Source organism: Poeciliopsis prolifica, unplaced genomic scaffold, assembly GCF_027474105.1.
Source record: "Poeciliopsis prolifica strain line A6 unplaced genomic scaffold, Auburn_PproV2 SCAFFOLD020, whole genome shotgun sequence".
Classification (NCBI taxonomy): Eukaryota; Metazoa; Chordata; class Actinopteri; order Cyprinodontiformes; family Poeciliidae; genus Poeciliopsis; species Poeciliopsis prolifica.
The window spans coordinates 2973589-3000714 of NW_026562395.1; the positions used below are offsets into that span (position 1 = coordinate 2973589).

The 27126-nt window shown below is 43.4% G+C and overlaps 2 protein-coding genes across 3 annotated transcripts; one reads left to right on the forward strand and one right to left on the reverse strand.

Moving 5' to 3' along the window:
- The first annotated feature begins 546 nt into the window (after positions 1–546).
- On the forward strand, positions 547–22923 carry LOC129369111 (mitogen-activated protein kinase-binding protein 1-like). Its single transcript, XM_055044445.1, has 33 exons — positions 547–754; positions 2072–2163; positions 4091–4153; positions 4259–4316; positions 5380–5550; positions 6289–6426; positions 6549–6731; positions 7435–7595; positions 7817–8006; positions 8751–8876; positions 9119–9300; positions 9376–9467; positions 9560–9685; positions 10155–10225; positions 11561–11682; positions 11762–11837; positions 11934–12045; positions 12137–12200; positions 13895–14005; positions 14242–14390; positions 14568–14602; positions 14880–15065; positions 15152–15276; positions 15375–15517; positions 16270–16449; positions 16809–16875; positions 17819–17953; positions 18110–18273; positions 18619–19203; positions 19334–19421; positions 19930–20003; positions 21273–21358; positions 22034–22923. Exons 1-33 carry the CDS (start codon positions 653–655, stop codon positions 22262–22264), a joined length of 4488 nt encoding a protein of 1495 aa, XP_054900420.1. The 5' UTR covers positions 547–652; the 3' UTR covers positions 22265–22923.
- LOC129369112 (galectin-3-like) lies at positions 22922–27033 on the reverse strand. 2 transcript variants are annotated; one of them, XM_055044446.1, is made up of 7 exons: positions 26963–27033; positions 26539–26563; positions 26282–26328; positions 25577–26077; positions 25405–25493; positions 24410–24581; positions 22922–23850 (listed from the first exon to the last, which is right to left on the reverse strand). In XM_055044446.1, the coding sequence occupies exons 3-7, from the start codon at positions 26321–26323 to the stop codon at positions 23692–23694; spliced, it is 963 nt and encodes a 320-aa protein (XP_054900421.1). In that variant the 5' UTR covers positions 26324–26328; positions 26539–26563; positions 26963–27033; the 3' UTR covers positions 22922–23691. The 2 variants fall into 2 exon arrangements, with proteins under 2 accessions (XP_054900421.1, XP_054900423.1); XM_055044448.1 differs by having other exon boundaries at positions 26544–26563; positions 26963–27020.
- Between the last annotated feature and the right edge of the window lie 93 nt (positions 27034–27126).

The window sequence follows — 27126 nt, forward strand, 5'->3', positions numbered from 1 at the left end:
TTTATGCTTCCTCGGCTGACAGGGAATGACACACGTAGCCTTTGATTTGTGCCGGAAGTGCAAACATCTTGACCCAGAAAAGATCTTTACTAATCCTGAAACACGTCAAGCATTAAAACTGGCCTAAATTTATTTGATTGCGTACAAACACATTGAGTAGATCGTTACAATCATTGTACTATCATAAAGAGCAATCAAATTGCTTTAACTAGGCCATTAAGAGCGGACTGATGCGTCAGAGATTAGAGAATCTTTTTCTGGCCAAAAAACAACCAACCAACCAAACAAACACATAAACATCCACTGTCCCCCAATAATCCCGGTAAACCAACAAAAGGAATCACTGATGCAATCACGGGAACTGCAGTTTGGATTAAAGCTGTGATGTGAACTGTTCTCCATTCAAAACGCAGCGCCGAGAGAGAGAGAAAGAGAGAGAGAGAGAGAGAGAGAGAGAGAAAAGAGAGAGAGAGAGAGAGAGAGAGAGACGCGGCTCGGGCAGAAGTGAGCGCTGTGGAGCAGCTTCTGAGATTCGGTGTCCACACGTCCCAGCAGCAGCAGCAGCGCTGTCCAACTCTGTAGAGACCGACAGATTGCTGCTGGAGGATCTGTCGCTCGGTATTGGTTTTGACTCAAGAGAGCCGCGCTCAAAATGCCCGGCGACGGCTTCACCATCACAAGCCGCATCAGAAATTTACTGCGGTCTCCGTCAATCAAGAACAAGAAGAAATGCAAGGAAAGTCTGACCAGCCAGGTGAGAAGAACTACTGGGGAGTGGGGAAGTTGGATAAAGTTGCAGATTCGGGGCAAACACGTTAATTGCATGGGATGATAAGTGTTCAAATCAAAGATATGTTATTGTTACTGCCATGTCAAAAGTGTGGCCCGAAGTCCCTTCATGGCCCCTGCATGATTCTCTGCGCCCCCTTGTAATGTGAGGTGCAAGACAAAGGATTCGTAGTTTATTAATAACGTTTTATTCATTCTATTAATATGTACATAGGAGCATAAACAATCATTTTTGTTTGTTTGTTTCTGGTTTTACCTCAAAAGCAAAGGGAGTTGTTGTTCCCACTCATTAAATCGAACCAAATTCAGAAGGTGTTTTGTTACAGGATGAGTGATAAATGTCCTATTTCTTGTTGTTAAGATAAATTTTAAAAAAAATCTAACCTTTCAAACCATTATTTTATATATATACATATTGCTATTATATTAGCAGGTTCTCAAATGATTCACCTATCACATCTCCAAACTCTCAAAAAACAACAACAAATGAAGAAAAAAAAAGTTAGGAAAATGTAAGTCTTCTTTACAGATAAGCAAACACGTTTTAATTCTGCAATGGTTCGAAGATCCCTTTGCATGTAATTTTATAAATCATAAATCATTATTGAATAGGGAAAAATTAGAAGTTGACAAAGTATATTTCTGTGTTTGGGAAAGAATTTTGTTTGTGCATCCCTATTGTGCTTTCCTGTTATTCTCCTGATCGGTTTGTTGAGTTTGTTATTGTGAAGGTATGTGTGTTACGCCATGAACTCATCGAGACAGACAGACAGCAGGTTTTGAGCCAGCCGACTCGTCCTCTACTGACAGAACTTCAACGTCACACTTTCACACACACAAAAGCAAAAATAAAAACAATGTTTTCTCATCTGAACAATCAAAATAAAGTGTGACAAAGCTACCGTACCACATTCAGCATTTAACTACTTGGTTTAAGGAAAGCCTTGCGGCAGAGACGGCTCTTTACTGAATTTCGGAAAGTGAAAAGTCGAAGAAGCTCGACGAAATTAAAAGCTGTTCAGACATCTGAGATGCTTTCTAAATTTCTGCTGACTTTGAACAGGGTCTTTGTGTTTTGCTCAGCGTTTTTGCACCTCAGTTCTGTCGCTCTAGCTCCATCTGCACACATGTTGCGACCTGCCTCCCTCCTCTTGCGTTTCATTCATTAACACAGATGCTTAGTTACATCACTGTTGGATGGGCTCCCATCTGCCTGTCCACCAGCAGTTCTCCAGAAATCTGTAGAACAAAAAAAAAAGGTCTCCTTTATGTGTCTCCACAGGTGACTTTGGAGAAGGTGCTGGGGATAACCGCCGCAGGAAACAGTGGCCTGACCTGCGATCCCAGATCTGGACTTGTGGCCTATCCTGCGGGGTAAATACCCTTATCCCGACATCTGCTCTTTGTCTTATCAGCGGCACACTCATGGCCTCTTATCATATCTGCCCCTTGCAGACGTGTAGTGTGCAAATTTCTGCGATCAAGTGTCATCTGTCAACTATCTGAAGAGGAGGAGGAGGGCCCTGTAGGCTTCCTCAATCAGAGAATCTTATTTGTGCCGTCCCTCTGGAGGCTTTTTATATCCGCTTGTGATCCACAAAAGGCTCAGATTCTGGCGTGCTGGAAGGGTTAACTTTAGCTGTTGAGCTAAATTGAGCAGTTTAAGCACAGTTTCTGATAACTGCTTCACATCTGTGCTGCGTGAAGTCAACCAACCTGTTACCTGGTTACAAAGCTACACGTCTTCCTTAAAAACAAGCTACATATTATTCAACGTGTCATTTCTTTGTCAGTTTGAGACGTCTACATGTGTCCAGGTATTTGTGCGTGACCCCACAGTGCTTGTCAAATTAAGCACAAATTTCCTAAATTGAGCCCCAATCTGGCATTCCACCTGCTGTCCCAGTTTAAAGCGGTACAAGCTGCGGTACCAGGAATGTAGTTTCCTGGCACGCCTCTCAAGAACTTGCTTGTTCTGCAACAGGCGGAGCGCTAATCTGAGATCTGCCAGTGAACACAGTGCAGAGAGAGGAAGTGCTTCTCACAGGAAGCATTGTTTCTCTCTGAGCGATTTAAATGTGGAAGAGAGCATTTACAAGAGCATGGAAATTACAGACAGATTAGGCTACATTGTTTAGCTACTTAGTGTGGTTTCAACTCAGTTGGCTTGATTTTACAAAGCCTAAATAAAAAAATAAAAAAAATCAATATACATGACTGATGTCAGGAGGGGGAATTTACTAAAAGGTTCTTATTTGATTGGTAACATTACATTTTAGTTAGCTATTATATTAGCAGGCTCTCCCAAACAAAATATGTTTGTAGCCTAAAGAACTAGCAAGGTAACGTTGCTCTCCAAGCAAAGGTGAAATATGCTAAGTATTGTTGTCCACAAATTTTGAACGCTTTTATTGTTTGTGTTTTATGAGGTTAATCTAGGAGGGATTTATGGGCTAATAAAGACCTCTTGTCCTTTCGTTCCCACTTTCCAGTCTTTTTGGAAGCCATGTAGCCTAGCATAGCATTGCACTTGGAAAAGCTCAAATGTTTCAACATAAGAGGTGATTCAAGACACTTTGTGTGGCTTTGCTTAAAACTAACAAACCCCAACACCGCTTCACAACTTTGAGACGGTAATTACATGAACTCAGTGACAGTGGTTGATTTTACCGTCTGAACAGAACAGCCCGCCCTTGGCTAATGGTTGTAGCTTTATAGTTAGCATCCAGGAGATTTTTGTGCTGTACACCTAGTGGCAAATATCAAAAATCAACATTTTCTAAATCAATATTTAGCATTCACATAGCAAATCACTTCTAGTTTAATAACTCACAATTGGTTATATTATTATTATTTTAATGGGAGCTAGAATGGGAAGCTACATTGTCAGCGACTCTCTTTAAACCATCCATGCACCTGGTTCTGTTGGGTAAAGCCAAACAGGTTTAGCCATGTCAGCAAACCATGCAAAACGAGTGTGCATGTTTGGATGGTAGACACATAATATTAAACTCCCAAAAATAAACTTCTTTAAAACCATACTTTTACAAAATGATCAATCTGTAATTGCTTGTTGATAGTTTCACTTGATTTTATTTCACAATTCTTTCTTGTGAGGATCTTATTTTTTTAAAAAATGTAAATTTTTGTCTTTTGCAAACTAGTCAAAAAGATGTTTTGGCTAAAACTGTTGAAAGAAATGTGAAGAAAGTGTCGCTGTTCAAATCAAAGATTTTAAAAAAAGGACTAGTGGTTAAAATCCTCCGCACGTTTTTCTTGTGTCTCTCCTTTCTTTCTGAAGGTGTGTGGTGGTCTTGCTGAGCCCCAAAAAGGACAGACAGCACCACATTATCAACACTTCCAGGTGAGTTGTGCAGAAATTTGATCCACATTCACAAAGGAGCAAAATAAACTTTCGGTATCCCCCAGAATGTTAAATGAAACTAAATCCTCTGCCTCACTTTTACAGGAAAACTATCACAGCTCTCTCATTTTCCCCCGACGGAAAGCACCTGGTGACGGGAGAGGTGAGTTTCATCCTTGTCAATATTTCATAATGAACACAATTCATTTTGCAGTAGAAACATGACTGCTTTTTTTTTTTTTTTCTTAGCTTAAGAAAAGCTTAACTCAGTTCTGCTCAGAGTTGGTGGTTTGCATACTTCATTCTTGCCAGACACAGGCTTGGTGCTGAATACAAATTCGCTGTCGATCCATCTGTCTCCGCGGGCGAGTACGAAGTGAGCTAAAGCCTCCCCACTTTTAAGGCGTCCAGGTTGTTGTTGCGTCTCGGTCCCACATGTCCCGTCACTGATGCGTCTTCAGCCCTCTGTGTCGGTGTCGCAACGTGGGCCTCGGCTCAACGCGCGCCACCTTAATCCTTCCCTGCCTACCAAAGCCGATTACAGGACTTCGCCGCGCAAGTGGCTGGACACGGGGTGGTTGCTATGACTACGGGAATCAAAGTTCAAACGACCGAATCGCGGCAACTATTGGCACCTTTTTCTGAAGTTTTGGCACCGTTTTAATCTGGAACACCTGAAGGCCACCTTGCCTTGCTTTGCTCCGCTTTGAGCGAATCTGCGAATCTGTTTGATTTGAGGTCAAAGCCACACAGAAGCATCACAGCTTTATTACGAGACATGAGTTCAGAATTTACAAAAAAAAGAAAAAAACCACAGAGTAAATTATCTGATGTCTGACTTGCGCTCATTCATCGAGCAGAGGTTCATTTGCATACAAGAAGCAGCTGCCAGCAGATGGGCTATCTGTCTCGTTTTTCCTTGTTTTCTGTCTCTTTCAGCTCAGACTTACTGGTTGCCTCAATTCCCATTGATTGCAGCCTTAAAAAAAAAAAGGACAACACAAATAGTCTGCTGACCTTTTGATCCCTTGGAGGCAAAGTAGCTATTCTCAGTCAGAGGACAGGGAGGATTAGCTCTTAGCGAAGACAGGTAGACAGGATAGACAGGTGAGCACTGGGGTTAAGCAAGTGAAGTCAACCTGATTTCCACAGTGGAGATGCCGTATAAAATGCAATGTTAACGACCGCATGCTGTTGTTTTGTTTTTGTTTGTCTCTTTCCATCAGAGCGGTCACCTGCCAGCAGTGAGACTGTGGGACGTCGCCGAGCGCAGGCAGGTGGCCGAGCTCCAGAAGCACAAATACGGCGTCTCGTGTGTGGCCTTTTCTCCCAACAGCAAATACATAGTCAGCGTGGGAAACCAGCATGACATGATGGTCCACGTCTGGGCCTGGAAGGTCTGTGCCGTTTGCAATAACCCTGCTGCCGTACGAGCGTTTCTATAGCGGTGCTTTCGGAGTGACGTGGGTTAGATTTCTTCATTTACCCAAATTTAATGAAAAGGACCAAGAGGGTTATATTCATGCTGTCACGTCCAGCTGAAAAAAGAAGCCAGCAGCTACAGGGGGATAATAATTATAAAAATAAAACATACTACAACATGGCAACCGCATGTTTCACACGTGAAACAGACATTTAAACTGGCAGCAAGCTGATTCAGCTTTGATTCAATGACAGCGCGCTGAGTCTTTCCTGGTGCGAGGCTAACAGCATGCCACATCTTGACTTGACATTTGCTCACTGACGTGCCGCAGCTCTTGAAATCTGTTAGATTCTGAGGGAAACCAGAGTGTTGTCACACAGGTGTTAAAAGCCCATTTCTAGCACTTAAATTTGCTCCTGAAAAAGCAAAATTTTGGGGGGTTTGATTCGGAGGTAGCGGGACTTTGAAACAATCGTTCTAAAACTGACCCATTTCCTCCTACTTCCAGTCTTTGTGCCGAAAGGCCAAGCGCTTGCTGACTGCCTTATTGTTTGACAAAAACACTGAGCGGGGGCCGATCTCCCATGAATTGCTAAACAAGCACAGCAATGTCACGTTCGGCCTTTCAGCCGACTGCCAAACTTGACATGAAAAGCTTGGATTTTACAGTCAATATGTGCTTTTAAGTCGTCCTTGTGCTCTTCTCCTGCAGAAAGACGTCGTCGTCGCGGCGAACAAAGTGTCCAGCAAGGTCACAGGCGTGTCTTTCTCTGAGGACAGCTCTTACTTCGTAACTGTGGGCAACAGGCACGTCAAGTTCTGGTATTTGGACAACTGTAAGGCCAACAAGGTGTGGAAGGGTGTTTTCGGTTTGTTTGGTTGTTGCTCTTTTTTTTAAGAAACTTCATTCTCATACTGCCTCTAAAGAGAAAGTGAGCCTGTCCGAGCATTACCCCTCCCTGTCGCGTACAGACCACCACTCCCGTGCCTCTACTGGGCCGGTCGGGACTCCTGGGAGAGCTGAGGAACAACTTCTTCTCTGACGTGGCCTGTGGGCGGGGCTCCAAGTCCGACTCCACCTTCTGCATCACGTCCTCCGGTCTGCTGTGCGAGTTCAACAGCAGCAGGATGCTGGACAAGTGGGTGGACCTGCGGGTGAGTGACACCAGCGGAGACTCGTTTGGGCCAAGTGGGTCCAAACACAGAGAATATCAGTGGTACTTTGTTAATCCGTTCGGCTGGATGTGATACACTGGAGATGTTAATAGCAAAATGATGGCAAATGCATCATTTTCTTTATTGATGTCTGTGATGTCTTTTTCTTCCAGTGGTGGTAAACTGGGTTTGTGTGTGACAGACCGATTTCTTCTGGTTTTGCCTTCTTGTTACACGTGTTCAGTTTGATCAAACTCATTTGATGGATCGTTTTACTTGTTTTCTGCCCCCTGTTGGAAGATCTAAGTACAACAATTTCAGTCAAGAGCCAAAAATGGCTGTGCGGACTTGAAGAAGCAATTATTATGGAATGCAAAGTCTCACTTTTGTTGTTTTTCACCACCAGTAAAATATTTTTTCCATATCCATTTAGACTTATAGAGTAATATGAGGGTAATATGGTTTTCAAATATACAAATCACTTTCTTTATTTCTCTCCTTTTCTTACAACTTAACATTCGCATGTTGTCTACAGTGATCATGCGGTTTATCAGCCTTATAATGTAACAATTTCTGCATCGATTTGCAACTCCGGATCGCCAATAGCTTGTTCACATTTGGGTTCAGTTATTCAGCAGCGGTGCTCCGACCGCACACAAAGCTGAGTATTGAGTTTGTCTCCCGGCGCTGTCCTCCCTCTCAGACCGGCGCGGCTCAGTCCTTGTCTCTATCCGAAGACGCGATCTTCTGCGGCTGCGCAGACGGAACGGTGCGGGCCTTCAGACCCGCCGACCTCCACTTCGTCTGCACGCTGCCGCGGCCCCATCCCGTCGGCGCTGACGTCTCGGCCGTCACCGAGGCCAGGTGAGGACCGGATCAGGAGCAGGAGCAGCGCTGCACTCTCTTGGCAGCGATCCACTGCAGGGTTGAATCGAACAATCTATTTATAGAGCTTTCCTGTCTCGAGTGGCATCTGTCGGCTGTCTGAAGCGCTCCCAAACGCCTCTTGTTTGTTTTGGAGAAGTCTAAGCTGAAATCTAGTCCATCGCTTCTCATTTTCTTTTTTTCCCCCCAACTTTGTGCAGTGCCCTGTTTCACACCAAAAAAGAAGACAGATACCCAGATGTCATTGCGGTCACCTACGATCCCGTGAGCCGCTGGCTCAGCTGTGTGTATAGTGACCACAGTTTGTATGTGTGGGACGTCAGAGAGGTTCACCGGGTCGGGAAGGTGAACTCTGCCCTCTTCCATGCTGCGTCTGTTTGGGACTTGGAGGTAAACGCATTCGGCATTAAGCGATTGTGTAAAAAAGAAAACAAAGAAAAACTATTCTGACACAATAATGACCTCTGAATGTCCCCTTAACAATAGAAAAATAGAGTGAGTGATTAGGCTATTGATGGATAATTGATAAATGGGTCGATCACTTCCAGAAGCTTCAGGAGACTTTTCACATTTTGTCATGTTGCAACCACAAGAATAAATATATATATTTTATTATCTTTAATTTTGACAAAACTTATAGTCACAGTATCGTAAAGCCAATTTTCAGCACTTGAGAAGAAAAGGTGAGTGAAATGGTGCATTATGATGAATAAATCAACTCTATTTCCCAGAGAAAGTTTACAACGATTGGAATAAAAAACAGGATAATGCAAAAGAAAAAGAATTAAATAGTAAGAAATACACAGAAATCAATAAAAATACACAAACTAAAACCATAGCATTAAATAATGATAAAGTGAATCTATTTTAAGCAAGTTTGATCAAGTTTGGTCGCTAAAAATGATTTGGATCTGATGAGTTTCACACGGTCTACCCGACTTTGGCACCATAAACAAAATTGTAGAGTCTTGTGATTGAGACAGGCTGTTCATCTTTTCCTTTTCATACATGTTAAAAGTTTTATCCATCTGGTCTTTATTGGGATTTTACTTCATAGACCAGAGGAACACAGAAATCTTTTCTGCTGTTCCAACTTCCCGCCGAATTTGAAGTAGTCCCGTCGTCATTTCTCAGGTGTTTCCCGACGTTCCCGGAGGTTTGGCCGCAGATTCGTCATCAAACTCATTCTTCACTTGCTCAGCAGACGGCACCGTCAGAATATGGAGGATGGGAGACTCGACCCAGAACATCCTCAGCAACGTGAGTTCGCCTTTTTTACACTGCAAGTTTCTTTTCTTTCTTCTTCTCTGAGCGGATATTTATTGTGTGGTTTATTGTTTGCATTGATAGATTTCTTATCAGGATAAGAATTACGATTTATCGGCGTCAATTAACGTGGCGTAAAATCACAAATCACCCTCCACTACCTCTGGCTTTTTGAAACTTTGACATAAATCCCCCTCAATGATTGATTGGCTCTGTTCTCATTGTTTTCACTGCAGGATCTCTTGAAGATCATTTACATAGATGGAAATGCGGGCGCGCTGCAGGATCCGGAGTGGAACGCGAACACGGACAAATCAGGGGACGGGCAGACAGCAGAAAGCAGAGCAGGCATCAGAACCATCTGCGTGAGTCCAGACGGCAAACACCTGGCATCCGGAGACCGCAGCGGGATGCTGAGGTGATTTACGGCCGGGGACCGACTGGCGGACCTCTAGCGTTCATCTGTCTGTAACGTGATGCCGTTGTCGTGCAGGGTTCATGACCTCAGCAGCATGGAGGAGATTCTTAAAGTGGAAGCCCATGACGCTGAGATCCTCTGTCTGGAGTACAGTAAACCAGAAACAGGTCGGTGCGCGTGTGTGTGTGCACCTGTGACTGCAGTGGCAGTGTTTTTTAATCCAGTCTGCCGTGCATTAACACGGTTCCGTCGCTCTCAGGCCTGAAGCTGCTCGCCACAGCCAGCAGGGACCGTCTGATCCACGTCTTGGACGCAGACGACGGCTACAGCCTGGTGCAGACGCTCGACGAACACTCCTCATCCATAACAGCCGTCCGCTTCGCTGGTCAGCCACTCGAGACGCCGCAGACATCTGACGGCTAATCTCTTCCTAATCCCCGCTATTAGCTATTATCGTTGCTCAGTCACACACACACACACACACACACACACACACACACACACACACACACACGCACACACACACAAGTCCCGCTTCTGTGAGCTTATCTACATAATTAATGAAATGTACATGTATTGTCAATTTGGGTTTTTATTTGTTTGCTGGAGCAAAGTCCTTCTCTATTCTCTATGCGCATTGGTCGCTATCATTGATTTATTATTTAATCCGTAATATGATGTGTCCCGCTTTATTATTTTTTTCCTCCCACTGGTTGTAAATCACGATTAAACAATAATAAGATCTCTTGATAAGACCTCACACATTTATGTTTTGTTGTTTTTTGCCAGTCATAAAAACTTTCACCATAGATAAATCATTAAGTAATTGTATACTTTTTTTTAAAATTCTCCAGCCAATGACAACAAGGTGAGGATGATTAGCTGTGGAGCAGACAAGAGCATCTACTTTCGCACAGCGCACAAGGTAACATCATTACCTTTTATCTGATGTTTACTGTGGAACGCGCAACAGCTGCTCTCGTAAATGTGACGCTGATAATTATGCTATGCTTACACAAACACTCGGCAGCAATATTAAAGAAGGGACATTTTCTTGTGAACTTTCCATCTGAGCTGAAAGCCTTTGAAAGCACCAAAGCTCCCTGGACAAATCAGGAAAAAAATAAAATATTGACCGGATATCAGTTTGCTAATCTGCACCGATTGCTGCACAATAGGATCGTTCCTCCTATCCCGTGTTTAACTCTGATTCGCAAAGTGACCGATAAAGTGATTTTTGTCCCTGCAAAAAGAAAAGCATCCTGCCTCGATGCTGCCACTGTTACGAGGAGGGTTTGATCAGACGGATGTGTGGTGTTGGTTTTCTGCCTCAAACACCGATTCGGTTTTAGGTCAAAGAAACAAAAAACACTTTGGCCTCGTTTGAGCAGAGGTTTCCATTCCACGTTTTTTCACGGCGTTGGCAAGCTGCAAAGAGTGTTTTGGATTGACTCTTTCGTTTTTGAACAATGTGCTTTATTCTCATCACTCCGCCATAAACGTGAGAGTTGTGAGGGCACAGCCAATATACCGCTAAAATACAAAGCCTTACTAACTATTTTTGGTTCTGGTCCAGATATTCATAAATAAGACAAAACTGACTCACAAGTAACTTTTCAGCAAGATATAGGAGCTTGTTTTAAGTCAAATGTTTGATATTGATCAGTAAGTACTTCTGCTGACAAATGATTTCATGTATAACACGGGAAAACGTCTTGTTGTAAGTGGAATAAAATGCAAATGAAACTAGTACTTATTTTCATTGATTCCTCATTGATTATTTACTTAAAGCAAACTCCTGTATTTTGCTGAAAAATCACTTTTGAGTCACTTTTGTCTTATTTCAAGCACTTACAATAGAAACTGGAGCAAAAATACTTAGTAACATTTTGTGTTTTTGCAGTGTAACTTTTCCTACCTGAGCTGCGGATTTCTGCAGCTCATCTAAAGCTTGGACATTGTTTTATAACCTCATTCTTCTTCGCCTCTGACCTACTCGATACTCTGTGGGTGTGAATACTTTCGTAAGGCACCGTAAAACGAGCCGCACAAGCTGCTCCACGACTAGATTCGGATCTCCGCTGGGCTTCAAACTGACATGTTTTGGTGGGAAAAGCAGCTGGCTGCTCTTTTTGATAAAACATCTGAACATTTGTGAAATATTTATGTTAGTAGGTGATATAGAGTTTACACAGTGCAGTTTTATTCAGTGTGGGAAAAAAACTGAGCTACTTTCTTTCTTTGTTTCTTTCTTTTGCAGACTGACAAAGGCACAGAGTTCAGGCGCTCCCACCACACGGTGAGGAAAACCACACTTTACGATATGAGTGTAGATGCCACCTGCAAGTACGCAGCTGTTGGCTGTCAGGACCGCTGCATCAGGTAGGTGCATGCGTGCGGCTGCTTCTCTTACGGCTGGCAGTTTGAAACATCCCGAGGCCTGCTTTTCTTCCCGATGCAGAATTTTCAACATCAGCAGCGGCAAACAGAGAAAGCTCTACAAAGGATCGCTGAGTGAAGATGGCAGTCTCCTCAGGGTGACATTTCCTCTTTCAGTTCACGCTGCAGTGGTTGTTTTTATATATATGTAGACACTTCAGAAAATAAGGAACTGTTTTTATTTGCTCTAAAAGGTTCAAATCGATCCTTCGGGTCAATACGTGGCCACCAGCTGCTCCGACAAAAACATCAGCATCTTTGACTTCTGCACTGGAGAGTGTGTCGCCACAATGTTTGGACACTCGGGTAACAGAACCAGACTGAAAGCTAACGAAAGCTATCGCGTTACCTGTTAGCCCAGGTAACACGATGCTAATGACTGGCTTTTGTTTTGCAGAGATTATCACTGGGATGAAGTTCACCAGCGACTGCAAGCATTTAATCTCTGTGTCAGGAGACAGGTGAGCGGATGGTCTTTACTTGAGCTCACACAGGAAAGTGATTCAGAAACTGTTGACACTTACTATGAACAGTGCCCTGATACTTCACAATGTCTCTTTACTAAAATGGCTGTTTGTGGCTTTAGGCATCTGACTTGGTGAGAGATATGTTGCCGTTTTTTAATCCGTGGGAGACAAGTTGAACCTTTATCCTGGAAATTACGCCCTACCGATTATTTTATTCTCTTGGTTTTTCTAGAAAGCCCTGAAATGCATCAAAAGGTTTTCCTCCATTTATGTTTTCAAAGACATGACATCATCATCTGCATGTAGATAATCTCGGTGTATGTAAGCCATTGGTCTGGTAATCCAGTTTACCTTAAAAAAATGTTTTGTCTAATTCAATCTCATATTATGAGTTCAAGGGATTCTGGATCTTTTTTATACAGTGTGTATTAATTTCTGGTTTTGGTTGTATTTAGAAGTAGCTAAACCACATATAATTAGTTTTTTCTACAGATAGTCTATGAATTGAACAGATGCTATCTTTTGTTACTGTGCAAGTTGTGACATTTTCACGCAAACTTGTGTAATTTGACCTAAAACTGTCTCAGTGCTGCCCTCTTTGGGCTGAAGGGTGGCTACTGTAGTTGAATTTTCCAGTCGTTTCCAAATGGTCAGCTAACGGCTTCTTCCACATCCGGGGATTTGGGGTGTACGGTGGCACTCGCTACTGGGACAGTTACTGGAAAACGATTGGTCCTTTCACACGCCTCCAAAAACACCGAAAAACGCCGCTAGCTTTGTTGCTAGCCGCATTTTTCAACCCCTCATTGGAGGGGGTCTAAAAAGTCGCTAAATGTAGCAACAAAGATGGCGACGTAGCTTTCCCTCATCCTGACAACACGTCATCACCCCGCCTTGTTTTTTTTGGCTCCGCCCACTTTGGTGGATTTTTTTTTTTTTTTTTCAAAATGGCTCCCGAAGCAAGGTTGCGCTCTTACTGTCGGCTTTGTTTTCACTTTAAAGTAGCTTAAATAAATAGTTATCGTTGTCACGCATTACATTAGACCGTTGATTCACATCTGACCAAAAACAAAAAGCGCAGCCTTGTGGGGTTTTAATCCCGTAATCTGAGCAAAAGAACATAAATGGGAAAACATTATCAGTGCTCTCCTAATTAGTTGTATTTAGCTGAAAAACAAAATGCTTCTGAGTTCCTATTAATACCATAAAAACCCGAATTGCTGCACGTGGAGTCAAAACAGTGAGTGTTTGCACATGAAGAAGGGTTTGTGTGCTCCTCCTAAAAGGATGTTATTTTTATCTTTTCTATCATGTCAAAGATTGATCCCTTTAACCACCTAAAGCACAAAAAATATATAAATAAATTCAGAGCGAGAGTGTTAGTGCAACTTGCCTTCAGTTGCCTCTTGTACTTAGAAAATAAATTACTTAAATACAAATTGCAACAACCTGCCACGTGGTAGATTGATGTACAAGACTTAATGAGAGCTTTGCTTTCGGATCAACCACTGTAAAGAATGCTAAAAAAAATTAATAAAAAACTCATCCGGCAGCTGCGTGGCATCAATTTCCAGCTCCTCGCGCGAGAGGAAATGACTCCAGAAATGTGTTTGAAGACGGTTTCCTTGGTTGTTACAATGAAATGAAGCCCTAAATATTTAATGCTGGCATGCTTTTTCTTCCCCCAGCTGTGTCTTTGTCTGGCGCCTTGCTCCAGAACTTACAATGGCCATGAAGGAGAGGCGGTACCAGCTGGGAGAACACCAGGACTCACCTCGCTGTGGGACCTCTGGAATCAGGTGCACACACACACACACATACACACACACACACACACACACACACACACACACACACACACACACACACACACACACACACACACACACACACACACACACTCATTTTTAACATCTACAACAGAGCCATCCACTCTTTATAATGAGTTCTGTGCTTTACACGCTGATGCACCACAGAGCCTCATCATTATGAATCTTTTTTTATGTTTTTTTTTTTTTTTGCTGCTGTACCACAGGCGGGAAGCGTACAGCGCTCCCGCTCTGGTTGGCCTGTCGTCTGACAGTGACCAAGACAACGAGGCGGAGGAGAACGAAGACACTAATGATGCGGACGACAGCAAAAGCAGCGGCTCCTCCAACAGCTGCCACGGAGAGGAGGACACAGGTAGTTGTGTTAATGCCAGGAGAGCAGCTTTAATGAACGCTTTGGCTAATAAAAGGACATGAGAGAAGCTGATCAGCTCTTGTTTTAACCTGATCCATGTGGAGGTAAAAATGTCTTCAAGACATTACTTCTTTTTTTTTTAACCTAATGATTGCTTTTTTTAAAATCCAATATTAGGTTCAGATGAAGAACAGGACTGGGAGCAGAGAAAGGTAAGAAAATCAGAGGCTTTAAATAAGCTAAGAACCACGCAGTTAAAAAAAATACCTTGGCGTTTTGTTCGTATCTTAGCTATTAATTTACACAAACATTTCACAAACAGAATGCATTCATACCAATAAAACATTTCCACCTTTAATCAACTCACATCCATAAACACGACATTTACAGGACTCTTCTGTCTGAGCATGTGTACAGACTTTAAAGTGTGTTTTGACAACATGACTGTGTGTGAAACAGCTGGTATAAAGCCTTGTTTGTTTCCTCCAGCATGGAGCGGTCAGCCAAGTCCTTCCTGACCCCACTAAGCGTCCGCGGAGACGTTGGTCCCGTCGTATCGGTTCGCTGGAGCTGATGGTGAAATCCATGCTGGATCTGAGGCAACTTGAGACCTTTGGTCAAAAGAAGAACCTCAACTGCCCCACACAGAGCATCTCCAGCCTCCATGACCCCAAGGTGAGCAGATTGGCTTTTTCTTTTGGTGGTGGTAGGAATTTGGATGCATTTTAAAAATGTTTTTGAAGAACAACTTTCATTTTCAGGAGCAACAAGTGGACGAGAGATCCAGGAGGCACCTGGCTTGGCTGCCCTCCAATTGTGCCGCGGTGACAGCTGGACCGGTGTTCTTCTCTGAGGAAAACGAAGACGACACGAGTCCAGTGGATGGGTAACTCATCAACTCCTCCACACTGTCTAACCCAAGGGAACGGCATTTTTATTTTTTTTTTAATTTCTAGGAGTTTGACCGTTTCTCTCGCCCTGCAGCGACGATTACGTGGTGACGGAGCGGCCCCGCAGCCCGCCGCGGCAGAGGACACGCGCAGAGAGCCAGGACAGTCGCAGCCCAGACAGCGCCTGCTCTCTCGGCTACGACAGCCGGGAGTCCAGCCCGGATCGCGTCCCGGACGGTGAGAAACTGCCGAAGAGCTTCTGCAGTTTCCGACATCGTAAACACAAACTGCAGATCAGAGTAGAAATGTTCTGTCTTGTCCCACAACGGGAACATTTCGGTGCAACAGCAGCTCAGTGACTGGCAATCAAATGGCTAAAAAGTTATTTTGCTGAGGTCCGATGTGATTAATGAGCGTTATTAGGAAGTGGAAGGACGCCGTAACTAGAGGAAAAGTGGCGAGAGCACCGTAAAAATCCGGAAAAAGTCGTTCGGGGCAGGGCGGCGTTCATTTTTTGCATAGATTTGCCTTTTTGTTGTTTTGTTTGTCGACGCACTTTTTGTGATTGCTGATTACTTTTTGTCCGACATGCAAAAAATCTTCAAAAAGAACAATCCAAATCTCGAAGTGAAACCTGGAGAGATGGCATGATGTTGCCATCATGCGTCAACTTTTCCGTCAACTCTTACAGGAAGAGTTGACGCATGATGGATGGAGGTAAATCATTGAAATGAACCCGTTTATAGCTCTGCTTCTGTGTGTTGTTCAGTTTTACATCATTCAAATCAAACGCATCAAGACTTCTTGTCCTATGTGACATAATATATACAATATAATACAATTTCTACAATTTTATATATTATAGAAATGTTAAAACTGTCTTTTTTCCAAATACTGAAGGCGATGCACGCAGCAAAGTTTGCTCCCCCTGCACACCATCTCCGTTGTGCTTCCCTGTCGCCCATTCCAGGTTTTGCTTTCATTTCCAGCAGATTTGGAATCTCTGAGTCGGTGCAGCTCTGACGAGGAGGAAGAGCGGGCTGCGAGGAAGACGGCGTGGGTGACAAGCATGGACGAAGCTCTGAGGACAGTGAACGACTCCCAAGAGCCCGGTGAGGAGGACTTCCTGCGGCAGAACTTCGAGGCACTGGCCGAAAGCTGCGGCTCAGGTGGGACTGAACAGATGCTGCTGAATTAGCCACGACTCAGCCGATTCCCCTTTAACACTCATTTGTCAGAAAAAGGTGGATTCAGAGATTTTTTTACTTACCCCCTACCCCCCTCAAGGAAAGTAATCTAGATATAAACCGCAACGTTTTTGGTTTCACACCTCAGACACTGCCAGATATCGAACAGAAAATCCCAGTTCAGGCTCGGCCTCGGGGCTTTTGTGCCTCAGAATGCCTCTGTGTTGCTTTCAATGACCCCTACAGTCGAGCTCAGACAGACATTATTGATTCCCCTCCTGGTCTCACTTCCACTTTCTGTTTGTTTCTTCTTCTTTTTTTTTTTTTACTCCTTTCTGCAGCCGAGCAGAGCAGACTCCCGGGGCTCAGCATGTCTTCACGCTTCCTGGCCAAAGGACATAATAACAGGTAGTGCTGACCACCTCGGGTCGGCGCCGGCCCTCCACTATAATTATAAACCCCTGTGGACGCTGACAGGCTGCTCTGTTAAACCATCTGCGTACCCTCTGATCCAGCTCGCTGTCAGTCTTTTGAAACAGAGTAAACAACTAAAAACTGGTTTAAAAGTTTAATACAGAACAGGAAATCAGGGTGTTGAATAATAGAAGCGGTGTTGTGTTTTATTACAGTAAAAGTACAAACTTTTAGGTTTTTTTATTTGCTATTTTCTCTGACAAGATTACACATAAAAGTGAATATTTGTGAAGTGGAATAAATATATATACGTTTCCATTACTGAACTATTTTGTCTAGAAATAATATTCCAGAAAGTGTGGGAAGGAACAACTTAGTTCAGACAGAATTGAATTTACCCTAAGCATGATGCCGCCACCACCGTGCTTCATTCTGGGGATTATCTGTTTGTTCAGAGTGATATGCAATGTTAGCTCTTCTTTTGCCAGAGAATATTTTGCATGTTCATATGTTTCATTAAATATTCTAAAAAGGGTAATATTTTATAATCTAACTCTATTTAAAGCTTCAATTTGCTCAGTTTTTATTATGTTTCAGCCCAACTGTTCTCTGTTATTTGTTAAAATTTTACTTCCATTTTACAATATTGCACTACTTTTGTGTAAAAAAAAAAAAAAGCAAACAAATGAAATACACTGCAGTTTGCAGTTGCAACATGACAAATATCGGAAAGTATCGAATCATCCGTGGCAAATCCGACTCTAACGGAGCTCCTTCTGCTGTCCCATAATCAGTCACAATGCAGAAAGTCGTTTTAATTTTATTTCAATAACTCACATGCAATGACTTTAATGTTACTTCAGGTCCTTCAGCGTGATATAGTCAGCCTTGCTACCAAAATGTGCACAAGGAAAATAAATGTTTGCCATTTGTGCAGACCAGTAGCTCCACTGGTCAGAACGACAGAGTCGGAAGAAGGACAGAAATCCGGCAAGCCTCCGGTGTCGAAGGTTCGGCCCATGATGGACGAGAGGAGAAAGACGGAGGACAAGACGGCTGTCGGAACTGAGAGGTAACGAGAGAACCCAGACTTTTTTGGTCCTTTTAGAAATCCTTCAAGATGTACACTTTTCCCTCAGTCATTTAAAACCATAGACTCAAGTGTGGAGTTTTTAGGATGCTTATTTTGAAATGTTTTGCTCAGAGCTGCGGTTTGTCATCTCTGTAGGCCTCCGGAGAAAAGTTCTCCTCCTAAACTCCGGCCGCTGAAGAAGAAGACATCCTGGTCCCCTGAGTGGAGGAAGTCCAGCCCGGCATCGACGACCTCCTCCATGCTGGACATACCAGCTGCTTTCCAGAAGTCCTGCTCTGCACAGAACTTATCTTTAGACTGTATGATTTTCTCATTTGATCCCATTTCTTAAATTTCTGGCTGTAGCTTTGCATTGAGACTTACTGTTTCCTCCAGGTTGCATTTTTTTTGTATAGATTTCTTCATCTTTAAACTGAATTTGTTCAGATGTCATCGCATTAATCTTTTGATAACTCTGTTTGAAATTGAGATGGGCAGAAGTCTAAATATTTATTTTGTCTTACTTTTTCCACATTAGTCTTTATTGAAAAAAAATAACTAAGTGAATCAACATACAAATTTTAAATCATCTCCACCAGCATGTAAAATATAAAAAATGTTTTCCTAGAAGAATTAATTTTATCTTTCCATTTCTCCTTTTCTAGCCTCTCACTCCCCGCTGCCCCCTAGTGTCCAAAGGGAGCAGCATAAGAGACCTCAGCAGCTGCTTTTGCCTACCTCCACCTCCAAGCAGTCCCTTTACTTCTCGTCCCCGTCGTCCGGCACCCCGCCGTCCCCCCCGCCATGGGAGAGTCCCAAACTAAAGCCCCGCCACACCTACATGAACCCCACAGCCAGCTCCAACGCCAAACGCAGCCGCCCCACCTCTCCGAGAGACGTTGTCCAGCCTTGCCAGTCGCCGCCTCGCTCCCCGTGCTTCCCCGAAAACAGGGGGTCACCCGACGAGCCGGAGGCGGAGCCGAGCCTCTGTCTCCCGTCCTCGGTCTCGTTTGAGTTGTCCAAATCATCCGGCGCGTTCTCCAAAAGCTCCTCCTCACTGGGTCATCAGGCAGCCGGGCGTCTGACCCAGAACGCCGCGGCGTCGCGCATCCCGCTCCCGAAGCAGACTCTGAGCCCGCGGCGCAGCCTGTGCCTGGACGCCAATCCGGCCCCGGGCTGCTCCTCGTCCGGGCTCAGGGCTTCCGCTTCAACCGTAGATGTTCGCTGTGATGTTCCAGATAAAGCACAAGGTTAGACAAGAATAGAGGCACACACTGTGGAAACCACACACACACACACACACACTCACACACACACACACACACACATACAGGAGGAGCTGTATGTCTAATAATATGTCTGTATCTCTCCTGGTTTCAGCGCGATGCAGACAACTCTCCTTATGTTTGGATCCTTCGTTACCAAGTTCGCTGCCAGTGAGGCAGAAAAGAGACACGTTTCCTCAGAGGTGAATGAAACTCCCTGGATTTTGAAGAAGCTTACACAATTACGCCTCTTCCGCTTTTACACGTTTTGTCACATTACAACTGCAAACTTCCACGTTTTGTTCTTGGATTTTGTGTGAGGCAAACACAAAGGAGACTAGTTCAAAATTGTGACATTCAAGAAAAAAATATTTGTGGTTTCAGAAATCCAAGAAGTGTTGAGTGCTTTTGGTTTGAACAGGACCGCCTGGTATCGATCTTCCCATCAATTTCCTGTGATAACCCCTCCCCCCCATCCTTCCACCCATGACATCGACCCTATGATACAGAATCTTGAAAGCTATGCATCATTTCACAGTTGTGTCCTACTTTCTGAAGGTCTGTCACTTAAAATCCCAATAAAAAGAGGTTTGTGGCTGTAAAGTGACACCATGTGAGAAAAGCTCCCTTTTTGTTTTTCGGTAAGCTAATTTCCAGGTAAGATCAGCATCCCATCTGTAAGTAACTTACACTTTTAACGTTTGTTCTCAGTGTTGAGGGAGGTCAGGTGGCTAAAGAGCGCCCTCTGGTGTTGGGAGAAGACTGCACATTGAGCCCACAGCCAGGTTTGCTCTCTCAGATTTCAGATTTTCATCATCACTGCAGTCTGTTTGTGCCCTCTGTTTCGTCCTTTATTTTTGATGACTGAGCCTCGTTTATATCAGAATCTGCATGCAGGAGACATTTCATGCCTCCTCTTTGTTCAGGTGACACATTTAAGCAAGAGTTTGTGTTCAGTTTCAGGTCTCTAAGTGCCACTAACAGCGCTGCATATTACTGTAAAAATATTTTAAGTGTGGATACAAGCATAGAAATTTGCATGTTTTCCCCTCCTGTTTTTCATATTTTCATTAGCAACTAGAATTTCAAGATGAGGGCCATTTTCCAAGATGTCCACCATCTTTGAGCCTTTCGAACCAATTACTGCCATAAAATGTTTCCCATTTTCACGACACGGATGAACTTTCTGTCACTTCATGTTTTTGACTTGGGTCATCCTGTTCATACGATGTCCCACCAGTCACCCACAGTCGTCCTAGTGGTTAGCGTTAGCATCTGCTACAATTTTTTTCTGCTAATTGTTTTTACAGTTTAGCAAAAGCGGACCTAAGATTCTTGTTTAGCGAATTAGTGGTTAGTGAACCTAACATGATTAGTTGTGGCTAATTACTACAGCCGATTTTAGAGCAAACATAATCTCCATTACAAGCATGGTGTCCTTTTAGAAAAAGGAATGTATGTGGTTTCTCTGGTACAAAGATATGATTGACATGACGCCAAACACATTGATCTAATTAGCGATTTTAGTCCAAAAAAGTATTTTCCATGTCAACAGTAGTGGACATCTTGAAAAATCAAAAGATTAAATATTACTTTAATGGGTCCAAATATGAATTATTTCCCCACCAAAACATTCATCTGTGATACACTGGCAAAATTAGAAAAAAATAAATTTTCCTCAAAGATCATGGCGGCCATCTTGAAAAATGGCTGCCATCTTGAATTTTTCCGCAGGTCACAATTTTCTTTTTCTTTTGGGAGCGTCCGTGCCACCTTACGTTCTTGTATCCACACGTAACCCATATGCTGAAATATTTAATTATCTATCGGTGATAACTGCATCCTTCTGGAAGATATTGGGTGAAAAATCAATTGTTCTCACTCTTCCCACCGTTCACACAGCCACTTCTTTTCCCTCTCTGTTTCCTCTGCTTTGCTCAGTGGCAGAGTGTGCCTCTGTGCAGGCGTTGTACCGCGTCTGCGTGTGCGCTCGCTCCGACTCGCCGCACGCTGTGACAATCGTGAAAGTCATTCTCTCCATCTTCTCGCTGCAGATCACTCCGTCACTTTGGAGACGTGCAGGCAAGCCGTCACCGATCTTCGACAGAGTCTGAGGGAAGCCGTCGTTTTGTACACGGCGGTAAGTTGGCTTGGAGTGAGAAAGACGGTCAAAGTAACCAAATAAAAATATTAAACTGCGAGTGAAAACTTCAGCGATGGATTGTTTTCTTAAAGAAACTAAATTGAATTTATCTGATATTTTGGACCTGATTTTTATTTGCGTCTTCGAATGAAAGAAGCCGAAGTGCTCACTTCCTGTATTGAGCACACTTGAGCTTTTCAAGCTTCCTAATTTCATTGCCTCGAATCAGATTTTTGCAAACACATCTCAGCTGATTTCTGTATATTTAAAACTATCACCGTCCGATTTATCATCCCTTTCCCCAGAGAATTCACTTGGCGCTTGCCTGCAACTTAAACACTTGGAGAGATGTACTTTGTCTTTTTTATTTGCTTATTTCTCGCTATGCCTTTTTTTATATTGCCTTTTTTTTTTCATTTTGACAGTTTATAAAATTGTGCTTTGAGGGGTCTCTGTTTTCTGATTCCTAGACATCTTGCATTGCTGCAAGATTTAAGAAGTCAAAGTATTCTACCACACTGAGTTTTCATTTAAGATATTTTTCATCTGAATTGATGAACACACTCTTGGTGTTCTATCTATAATCTAACAAAAAAAAAACAGAAACAAAAAAACAACAGAAGATATGAAGAACATTCAGTTTGACTGGTTTAATGTGTGTTCCTGACGCAGTTACTGAAAAGCAACCAGCCTCGGCGCTCGGACCACCAGGAGATGATGGGCCTCCTGTCAGAGGCCCTGTTCAGGGTCAAGGCCGAGCTGGACTCACTGCCCCTCGGCTCCTCGGGGCCCCAGGCGGCCCCCGTGTTAAACTGCGACAGAGACAAGGCCCTGGCTCTGCTGGAGCAGTACGCCGAGCTGCTGCTGAAGTCTGTGGAGAGGAGGCTGGACACCAAGACCTGAACGGACCAGAGCGACACTACAGAACGTGAACAGCACCTTTTTCTATTTGCACATTTGCACAAAAAATGTAAATAGTTTACGTGGAGCTGGTAGAACGACTGCTGGATATTAAGCACTGGTTTTCTTCCGTAAAAGTGCCTGGTTTTTTATTCAACCCTAATTTGTCGTCAGTGTGTGCTCAACGTGATGAATTGAGACTGTAACTGTTAATGACAGATGGTTTGATTTTTACCGATCATTTAAATCTTTAAAGCATCATAAAGTACACCATATTTGAAAAAAGGTTATTGGGATAAACTGAAAGAAAATTAGTATATCAGGATGTCACTGTAATTTACAGACCTGTAAATATTTCAGATTTTTTATTTATTTATTTTTTTAGGAAAAAAACAAAACAAGTTTTGTTATTGACTGGGAATGGATTCATAAAAAATTAGTAATGATTCCGGACTCATTTGCCAGCAAGTGAAGTGTGCGTCAATTTGATATATTTTGTGCCAACAGGATGTCTAATGTTACTTATATATGTGTTGTCTCATTTGTGTTTAATGTCTACTTTTATTTGTCAAAATCCTATCGTCTAATTTTGTTTAGATTTTTTTTTGTATTTTTATGAAAGAGCTTGTTCTCTTAAAAAAAATAAACAAAACTGAACAATTTCCTGCTCAAACCTTTATTCAAGATTCACGTTATAAATTCAGTTAGTGACGTTTTATTTAATAAACAATATAATGTCAACAATTAGGACAAACTCTTCAAACTGAAAAATAAAGATGCAATAAATTGTTAAATCCATTACTAAGGCAGTAATTTGTACTTATTGCAGCTATGTGTAACACAAATGTACATAATCATCAAAGTATTATATAAAAAAATTCTTAAAATATTTAGCAAAGTAAACATGCACATTTTTGATGCTTTCCTATTGATTTTGCAACAAATATTCAGTTATTTTACAGTTATTCAACGACATTGTTTCAACTTTCATTTACGTTTTTTATGGTTAGCAAGATTTTATTTTTGCTAGTGTTTGTCCAGGATTGTTATCTGGAAAAACAACAATAACAAAAAAATAAAATATAAAAAAAACCACAAGTTTGTTTTACTTGTGTCATAAAACCTGGGAAAAGACCTGGATATTCATATAATGGTAAATCATTAAAAAGCAATACTACCATTAGTTCATGCCGACCCCTAGAAGTGAACACAGACAAAGCTGTTAGAATTTTTTTCTTTTTCAGATTAACAAATAGGTTAATCTGAAAACAATCTAAGTTGTTCACCTTTTTTTTTTTTTTAGTCAGTTGTTTCAGAAATCTGCAAAGAAAAAAAAAACGTTTCGATTCAAGCACATTTCTTAAACTTAGCCGACAATCCGTGCTTTATTTCCGAGTGAAAAGTAGTTAAAAAAATCTGCGGCGGGTTCCCTAAGGAAGCGTCTCCACGTTGACGTAGGTGAGGACGACGTCGTTCAGGATGTTGATCCGGTCGATCTGGTTCAGCTCTCGGATGCGGTGGCGGAACTCGAACAGCGGGATGTTGTTCACCGCCACCCTGAACGTCTCGGGAGTGCACAGGATCTTCATCTGGGGGAGGAAAACAAAGCAACAGTGAACCTGGTGAAAGCGAAGCATCTAAAGACACCCGAGCCGCTGCTTCGGTGTGTTGTGTCGTCTCCTGACCAACAGGCCTCAGACCAACACGGCGTCTTCGGGTCAGACGGCTCCTGGTTGTTACATGTGATTAATATTCATGTCTCGCGTTACACGAGAGCCCCACTGACCTCCAGGAGCCTCCCTGCAGTAAAGCAGCAGTCTTATCTAGGGTCTGGCTGCACCAACAACCTTCCAACCTTTTCCACCTTTTCCAAACGTTAGCCTGACGCTAACCGTGAAAAAGTAACCTGGAGTCAGTTACAGGTTGTTTGGCAATGATGGCCTATTTCAACTTTCAACGATAAAATCTTTCTCATTCTGCAGGCAGTTAAGAGATCAGAAGTGTGTCGTTGAGTAAGATTGCTGCATTTTGATGTATGACAGCAGCATCTCATTCAGTTTGGTATAGTATTACAAACAAACCCTTTTAGAGGAGTAAAAAAAAAAATGATCCAGAGCCGCTTAAATCCCCTGACTTGAATTTTCTCACCTCAAACGGGCTCCCAGGAGCGAAAGGGAAGGGTCCCTTAAGGTCCCTCTCCTCTGGGCCCCAGCGATCACCCAATTTGTGGTTCCGGACGACCGCCTGCTTGCCCCCCTCGTTAAAGCGTGGGTTGATGTGAAAGGCAATGTCGTTGCCTCTCAGGAAGTTGACTGTGAACCTAAAGGGAGGGGGAACCAGGCCGCTCATAGTCATTCCCTACATTTACATTTAAACGTTGTTGCACAGCAATCATGCACGTCGTTTAATGTCATGTTGGCCACTCATGCTTTTGTGTTTTACATTTGGGATTTAATGAGGTAGACCAACATGTACTGATCCTGAGGCGCAGAAGAGAAGTGTATGCGGTTCTGTTTGATATATTTTTAAAATCCAGTTGAATAAATACCTTCAAAATTATATAAACTGGTCACGAAACTGTTGAAAGACAGGAGGATCTTGAAAGAAAGCCCTGAGAATCCTAGTTTACAGTTTGCCGTAACTCATGTAGGGGACGAAACAAACACGCAGAGGAAGGTGCTCTGGTCACAGTTTCTGGGAAAAGCTGGAGAAACATTGCACATCCCACCGAACACACCATCCTCCTCTGAGGAACGCGGCGGTGGCACCTTCATGCATGCTGTCTTAACTTTCCCTACGAACCCTGCCAAGTTTGGATTTTAAAGAGTGCAAACATAGATGTGGTTGAACGTGACTGAAAAACGATTAACGCAATGAGATTTCGTTTAGAAACTGGTGGCACCAGATCAATTTCCAGCATGTTTCTCTGGGCCAAATGAAGACGCGGTCAGCCTCAAATAGCCGTTCGATTTACACCTGCGGTCATCCACACAGGCTCAAATTGAATGTACATCTTGTGTTTTGGGTGTCTGTGTTGGTCCATCACATAAAATCCCAACGAAATGCATTGAAATGTGTTGGCAGCATGATAAAATGAGCTGTGAACTCTCCCACAAGGCACTAATTATCAGATAAAGGCTCACATTTTGGCATTGGGTTTGACATAAGCCAGGATTGTCATCATCATTTTGTCATATACTCCTCGAGCCAGGTTTAAGTTGTACGGCACACTCTGCACAGTGAGAGAGAAGCATAAGAAAGCATCAGGGCAGCACAGCAATGCAGATGTTCGCTGGACGCCTTGTATTCACTGACCATTGGTCCAGATGTAGGGGGAAGCCAGTGGGGCGGCGTCATGGACGGATTCTGTCCGGGCCACCCTGACTGCCCCGGGTTGTAAGGCCAGCCAGGGTGAGCAGGCCAGCCGGGTAAGCCCGGGTGGACGGCGGCCGGAGCCGGGGCCGGCACCTGGGACGGCTGGTACTGCGTGGCAGGCCAACATGGCTGACAGGGCTGCTGGACTGCGGGAGTCGGAAGCTGAACTGGCGCTGGGACCAAGGTGGCGGTCGGCGCCGGCGGCGTTGTAACTTGAGTCGGTGCGGAAACTGAAATAGGAGCGGGGACTGAAACCGGAGCCGGTTGGGGAGCGGGCCAGCAGGCGGTGTTTGGTTGGCCGGTCCAGCACGGGACGGGCTGGGTGGGCTGCCCGGGCCACGCGGGGAACCCGGCCCCGGACGGCGGCAGAGTGGGCCAGAGGCCGCCGGACTGCGGAGCAGAACCAGAGGGCGGGCAGCCGCCACACAGGGCGTCCGCGTGCTGAGACGGAGGAGAGGGGGAAGACGGAGAGAGAGGAGGGTCAGGAGGCAGCAGGGAGATACGCGGAAGAGACAGAGTGGACAAGATGGAGGAAACCTACTTGGAGATGCAAACAGAAGCAAACAATTATTCACAGGATGAGGGGGATTGAAAAAAGAAGTAAAAAAAACCCCCAAACTAACAAATAAAACGTGTCATTCTTACCAGTGTGGGGATCTGAGAGTTTGATGCACTGCTTACATCCATGCTGCCTGTCAGAATAATAAGTTCAGTTGATTTATTTTAGCTTTTGTTAGCTCTCACAATCAAAAAGAAACAAAAAAAAAAAACAAAAAACGAAGAAGTCAGTGAAGCATATGAAAAAATAAATGTCATATTTTTTTTATTCTGGTTATAACAACAACAACAAAAAAACTGTCTCAACATTTTGTTATTTACGAAATAGAAATTGGTAACATTACCTGACCTAAACAGGAAGAGCTTTGTCTGCAGGAGACATAAAAAAAAGCCCTGGTTATGTGTCTTTTTAAACATTGCATGTACATTTGGTTTCAAACATGCTATATTCCCTAAGTTTGTCTCTTAAGTTTTATATTTTTGCCATTCATGTGCTTTTATTTAGTAGTCTTTACTCTGTTTTCCATTTTCGCTCTCACTGTAATGATCTTAGTTGCTTGGATTTATGTCGCCACTGCTTTCCTTTAGTTTCTTCCCTGTCAGCAACATAAAATAAATCTTTCTCTACGGATGCTTAGACAGCTTATCTACGACTGGTGCATTGACAAAATCTCCATTTTGATGGAGAATTTAAACGCAACAGATTTAAAGTTTGTTCACCAGACTTGTAGGAAACCTGCAGCAGAACCACATAAGAGCGACGGTTACCTTGGTTTGGGTTTGGTCCTCAGGTCCAGGCGGGAGCAGGCTGCAGGATGTTTGGCTCTGGCCAAAGAAAGAGCCTTTTATAGCGAGTGAGTCTCAGCAGCAGACTCCTCCTCACCCCATCATCCCATCATCCAGCCGTCAGACTGCAACAGCAAACACACCTT

Coding starts and splice junctions, on each gene's coding strand:
- LOC129369111 (XM_055044445.1), top strand. CDS start 653: ATGCCCGGCGACGGCTTCACCATCACAAGCCGCATCAGAAATTTACTG. Junction 20,004..21,272: donor CACATTGAGCCCACAGCCAG/GTTTGCTCTCTC, acceptor TTCTCGCTGCAG/ATCACTCCGTCACTTTGGAG. Junction 21,359..22,033: donor CCGTCGTTTTGTACACGGCG/GTAAGTTGGCTT, acceptor TTCCTGACGCAG/TTACTGAAAAGCAACCAGCC.
- LOC129369112 (XM_055044446.1), bottom strand. CDS start 26,323: ATGGATGTAAGCAGTGCATCAAACTCTCAGATCCCCACACTG. Junction 25,494..25,576: donor CCCCTACATCTGGACCAATG/GTCAGTGAATAC, acceptor CTCACTGTGCAG/AGTGTGCCGTACAACTTAAA. Junction 23,851..24,409: donor CTCCTGGGAGCCCGTTTGAG/GTGAGAAAATTC, acceptor TTCCTCCCCCAG/ATGAAGATCCTGTGCACTCC.